This window comes from Galeopterus variegatus, unplaced genomic scaffold (assembly GCF_000696425.1).
Source record: "Galeopterus variegatus unplaced genomic scaffold, G_variegatus-3.0.2 Scaffold1586, whole genome shotgun sequence".
Classification (NCBI taxonomy): domain Eukaryota; kingdom Metazoa; phylum Chordata; class Mammalia; order Dermoptera; family Cynocephalidae; genus Galeopterus; species Galeopterus variegatus.
This window is the reverse complement of record NW_007727697.1, coordinates 401,483-407,133: the sequence shown is the minus strand read 5'-3', so window position 1 is coordinate 407,133 and position 5,651 is coordinate 401,483. Positions and strand designations below refer to the sequence as shown.

Sequence of the window (5,651 nt, the reverse complement as noted above, 5' to 3'; positions counted from 1 at the left end):
TGGTGGCTATTGTAAATGGGCAAGCTTTCTTGATTTCCCTTTCTGCATGTTCACTATTGGTACCTCATATCTGTTAAACTAGTTTTAGGATTTATGTGTTTTCTGAATAGTTTTAGCATTCAGGAATGAGCTAACATAAAATGAATTATATTGAGGAACTGCCTATGTTTTAGAAACTGTTTATTGTGGCCTTTTAATTTCCTCCCCAGAAGCAGACTAGTCTGTATTTTGGTTTATTTTACTACCTAAAGAAAAACAAACTGGGGGTGAAGGTAGACAGATCAGACAAAGCAAATTTGCTAATTTGCAAGAGTCAAGGAAAGGGCTATAAAATATCTTGCATACTTCTAGTTTATCTTATTTCTCTGCCTTATTTCTGAACAGATAATTAATATAGCTGTGAACTAATACATTTGTTTACTTTGTCAGCAAACTTGACCTTTAAATATATTGAAGTACTCAAAATATAAAAGATCTGATTTAGTGGAAAGGATACTAGACTGTTGGAGTTTTAAGATTAGGATCTAAGTCTTCACTTTTTTTCTTTCTTTCTTTTTTTTTTTTTGGTGCATCTTGCTGCTACGGGGATTGAACCCTGGACCTTGGTGTCAGCAGTACCACCAACTAAGCTAACTGGCCAGCCCCTCAGTCCTCATGTTTTTTTACCTCTCATCATGTGACCTTGGGCAAGGCATATTTTCATCAGTAAAATGGGGGTGGCTTATAAACTAAATTCTAAATATCTGTTGTAGTTCATTCATTCAACAGATATTTATTGATATTTGAGAAATATTTACTTTTTGCTACTTAGCCTAGGTGCTAAAAAATATCTATATTCAATTTTGTATATATTTTACCACAATTTAAAGTGTATATATGTGTATATTTGTTATATATGTGTACAGAGGTATATATGCGTGTGTGTGTGTGTGTATATATATACTTATATATTTTAAATACATTCTCCTTGCACTTGGGGGGCCTATAAGTTAGAAGAGGAAGTAAGTAGTTCATCAATGAAGTGTTTAAAGTTGTTAAGCAAATTCGGAATTTATAGGCAAACATTATAAACAAACATTTTATAATGTTATAAAATGCTATAAACATTTTATTGATAAAATACCACCCTTCAAGAAGCAGTGGTTTAATCAGATAAAAGATAAACCACACAATGCAGAATACTAACCACTACATGATCACGGTAAGCTACTGGGGACCCGAAGATAAACAACGTTAAGAATCTAAGGCATAGCCTGCACACACTTTTTCTGTAAAGTGTCAAATAGTATTTTAGACTTTGCACACCATATAGTCTCTGTTACAAGTATTCAGTTTTGCCATTGTAGCTCAAAAGCAGCCTTAGAAAGTACATAAATGAATGGGCATGGCTGTATTCCAGTAACACTTTACTTACAGAAACGTTAATGAGGGAGTAAAGATGACTTAAAAATGTGAGATATGAATTGTAAGTGATCCTAAGTGGTGTTTATAGGAGAGTGAGGTAACTAGTGGAGGCGGTTTGACAAGAAATGGAATTTTAATTAGCTTTATAGGCTGGGTAAGTTTCAGACATGTGGAAGAAAGAATTTTAGATGACTGGGGCAAAAAATGGTCCATAGAGGACTAAAAAGATGTGTTTGAGGAAGGATAAATGAATAAGTTTGGTATAGAGGATGTTTTGAGATGTGTTAGAGAAGTAAGTTGGTACCAAAGTATAGAGTGAAAGACTCCTTGAATGTCAATTTAAGTTTTATCTGTTGGCAATTTTAAATAATGAGTTACAAATTTAAAGTAGTACTTTAGAAATATCAGTCTATCATGGTTTATTTTGGAGTGTGGAGCTGATAGAAGCAAAGAAAACCTACTTGTTAAAATCCTATTCTAGTTGTTTTTGCTTGTGGGTTTTTCAAAGCTTGAGCTTGGTGTTTGTTTTTGTTTTTTTGGTGGCTGGTCGTTATGGGAAACTGAACCCATGACCTTGTGGTTATAAGGCTGCACTCTGAGCTAACCGGCCAGCCCTAATATCATAATTGTGGGACTAGAAAAGAGTAAGAAGGTATTTTGCATATTAGCTTACCTCAGACGTGACAAATCATTAAGTGGACTGAATTTAGATGAACTCAAGGCATAATTATTGCTAGTGAAATTACCTCTTATTTTTGAAGTATTCTAGGTTCATACAACAAACTTATAAAAACATATACCATTTAAGTCTTGGGTTACATACTAGAAAATGTACTAAAGAAACTTACTGGTTACTCCTGAGACTTATTTATGGGTTTGAGACTTATTTATGGGTTTATAGTCATCCTGGTCTTTTTCTGCATTTGCACAATTACTGCAGACCATTTTTTAAAACTTTCTTACATGACTGGGAAAAGGAAACTTCTGAGCAGAAAGTTGTTTATGATAATGTAATCATGAAAGATAATGCCAATAGTTTGCAAATGCATTTGAATATTTGAATAACCGAAAGTAATAAGCTTAGATTACACTAGAAATATATGTTAAAGAATATTATGGTACCTAGAGGCATGTTTAAATTGAAAGATAATGAAACTTTTTTTTTTTTTTTCAAGATCTGTTTACCCGAGGTATTGATATACAAGCTGTGAATGTGGTTATAAACTTTGACTTCCCAAAGCTGGCAGAGACCTATCTCCATCGTATTGGAAGATCAGGTAAGGAAAAGAAAAATGTTCTTGGTGGAAGTTGTTTTTTGATAAGTATAATCACTAAATTTTGTTTCTTTGTGAAATAGAGTAAGAGGGTAGCTGCAATTAATTAACTAATTCAGTTGTTTGATATTTAATTTCTAATTTTTTCTAGAATATTTATTAAGAAAAGTTAAAATAACTTTATGCTTAATTTGAGATGAAATTAAAACATGAGAACTTCACTTATGTGGTATGGTCTGTGTCTATATTGTTTAGTGTGTGTATTTTGGCACCTTTTGACACAAATGAGCATCCATTTTGTCATTTAAAAGTAGAATGAAATACTACTTTGGGCTGTGAAACTTAAAACTTTAGAGTAATATGTGTATGAGGAGACCATAAGAAGTGGTTTTGTATACTCAGAATGGCACTGAACAGAAATAACTAATCCTGTGTGGATTTGCCACTTAATAGACTTGCACATGCATGTTAATTTTCATATATAACTAACTCATTTTTTTAAACAAATTTTTCATTAGGTCGCTTTGGTCATCTTGGCTTAGCTATCAACTTGATCACATATGATGATCGCTTCAACCTGAAAAGTATTGAGGAGCAGCTGGGAACAGAAATTAAACCTATCCCAAGCAACATTGACAAGAGCCTATATGTGGCAGAATACCACAGCGAGCCTGTAGAAGATGAGAAACCTTAACAAGCATGTGCGTACCTGACAGAATAGCTAAGCGAGCAAACTTTTAAATAAAGGAAGGAAATCAAAATCCTTTCCTGGGGGAAATTTGATGTTGCACCGCATACAAGTATAATAGCAAAATAGGGTGGAACACCTGTAGGCATAAATGACAGTAAATAGCAAATATCCCTTAGATGAGGTTGTAGTCTCATGAGAGAATCTATAAATGCTGTTCTTGAATGCAGCTCCTTGAATAATATGACAGGCGAGTGGTACTTAAGACAAGTTCAGACTCCCAAAATAATGAAAGCAAAAAAGAATCTATTTTGGCAGTTTTGAATATGAAAATATTTTCTGCTCTTTTTCCTTTTTTACTCAGTCATCCCTTCAGACTTAATTTCTAATGGGTACATTAATAAATCAGGTAAAATTATTTAATAAATGTGTGATCAGGTTATGAGGATGGCTGTCTTTTTAAAATTCCCACTCTGATTTCCTGCACACCTTCTCCTTTCATCTTTTGATGGCTTTGGGGCTCTGGTTAGAAATGTGCAAAACACAGGCTCAACATTAAGCAATATAGACTATTTCAAAGTTTTTACTAAGGAAAATCTGATTTAATTTGACAGATATTTTCTAAACTACAATGAAAATCTTACAATTGTTGCTTGAAGAATTTCCAAGTTACTCTTTTCGCTAAAAACCTTTTTTCTAAGTTAAATGTCAGACACAAAACCCTGGGACAAAGAAAACTAGCCAGTGTTTGCTTGTACTTTCACAGCCTGTGAGTTTGTGTAAAGTTAAAAATGTTTTCCTTGATTTAATTGTTATGAATGAGGGCTGCTCACTACAAGAACATTGAGTCTCTCATTCTGTCTCAGGGATGCCTCGCAGAAATTCCTTAATCCTCACTAATGGATTCTGTAGTAGCTAAAGGCTCAGTAGAAACTACTAGAAAGAACATTTGGGTCAGGATTGTGAAAACCAATGTATTTTAGTTTGTATTGCTTTCAGAAATGTTAATTTTAGGTTTCTCCCCTCTTTCTATAGGCTTTGACAAACTACAGAAGGCTCATTTGGAACTGTGACACATTGTTTGTGGGGGGGGTGCTCTTCTCTTTCTGGGTTTTTCATCTTCTTTTATTTTGGAACTATGAAGACTTAAAAGAGCTCAGACATTTTTCTTTTTTTAAACTGGTGAAGAGAAAAAAGCTGAAAAGGAATATACCTTTTTTGTTCCACTTGTTTGCACTGTGTGCTGACTGAACATTAGTTGCACTAACTGCTGGTTTTTAAAAAAATGTTTTCTGGGGAAAGGGGACAAGGAAGGAAGAGAAAGAAGGGGAGAAACCCTAAAAAGAGAAGAATCTTGATGAACACACAAGCTTGTCTACGATTTCAGAATTCTCCAACAGCTGACTCTTGAGTGCATTTCAACTTCTCCTTGATTAGTCATCCGTTTTTTAAGCCTGAAGAGCTTATTACTTATTTGTGCGAAGTGCCTTATGCTATGAGACCATTCAGAATATCATCTTTTAGATACAGTCCAAGGAATCAACGATAGTAATTCTTTCTTTTTTTTTTTTTCTTTTCTTTTCTTTGTTTTAAAAACTTTTGTGTTTTCATTTTAGTTTCAAGTTGAAGTCACCTCTTCCCTTTCTACCTGATACTCAAGCCCAGGGCTGGAAGATGAAACTTACTAGTAATGTTAAACACCATTTTCTTTTTCTTTATATGGAGGAGTTGATAATGCAGCTGCAGTTCATCCGCACTGTAAATACATGTATTTAAAAAAAACAATCCCAAGTAAAAATTTTTTCTGGGCTGAGTAGATAAACATCATCGCTCCCAAAGGAAAGAGCAGTCTATCATTGCAGGAGCCATATGACAAGCCTTTGTGCTCTATAGCAGAACACTAAAGACTGGTTTACATACGCCTCCATTAGCAGTATGGCACTTGATGTGTAGACATTTCAGAGCCTTGACCCTCTTTCCTCTGTGGCAAAGCGTGTCCCATAGAAAATTGGGTGTGTATACTTGTATAAACTTTGTAAATAAGTTTTTTCTGGGTTCATATATATATATATATACATATATATATATTTTTTTTTGGATGAAGGTTGCTGGGATTAAGGGGATTAGAGTGATTATGGGAGCAGCTAAAGATGAGAGGGGCTCAGTTTTCCGCAACACTAAATTCTAAAAAGTACTTGGCCTCTTACTGTAGAGAGCAGACCTCTATGGGACCCTGTTAGAAAAGGGACCTAGAAGTCTGGGGTGCACTGTGTTCTGCCACACTG

At 34.4% G+C, this 5,651-nt stretch overlaps 1 protein-coding gene across 1 annotated transcript in view; it reads left to right on the top strand.

Moving 5' to 3' along the window:
- Positions 1-5,151, top strand: part of DDX6 (DEAD (Asp-Glu-Ala-Asp) box helicase 6) — a 33,465-nt gene extending 28,314 nt beyond the window's left edge. Inside the window, exons 12-14 of the mRNA XM_008577839.1 lie at positions 2,580-2,681; positions 3,197-3,379; positions 4,402-5,151. Coding sequence (XP_008576061.1) covers positions 2,580-2,681; positions 3,197-3,372 — 278 coding nt within the window. The 3' untranslated portion in view covers positions 3,373-3,379; positions 4,402-5,151. The remainder of the gene's footprint in view (positions 1-2,579; positions 2,682-3,196; positions 3,380-4,401) is intronic.
- The last annotated feature ends 500 nt before the right edge of the window (positions 5,152-5,651 follow it).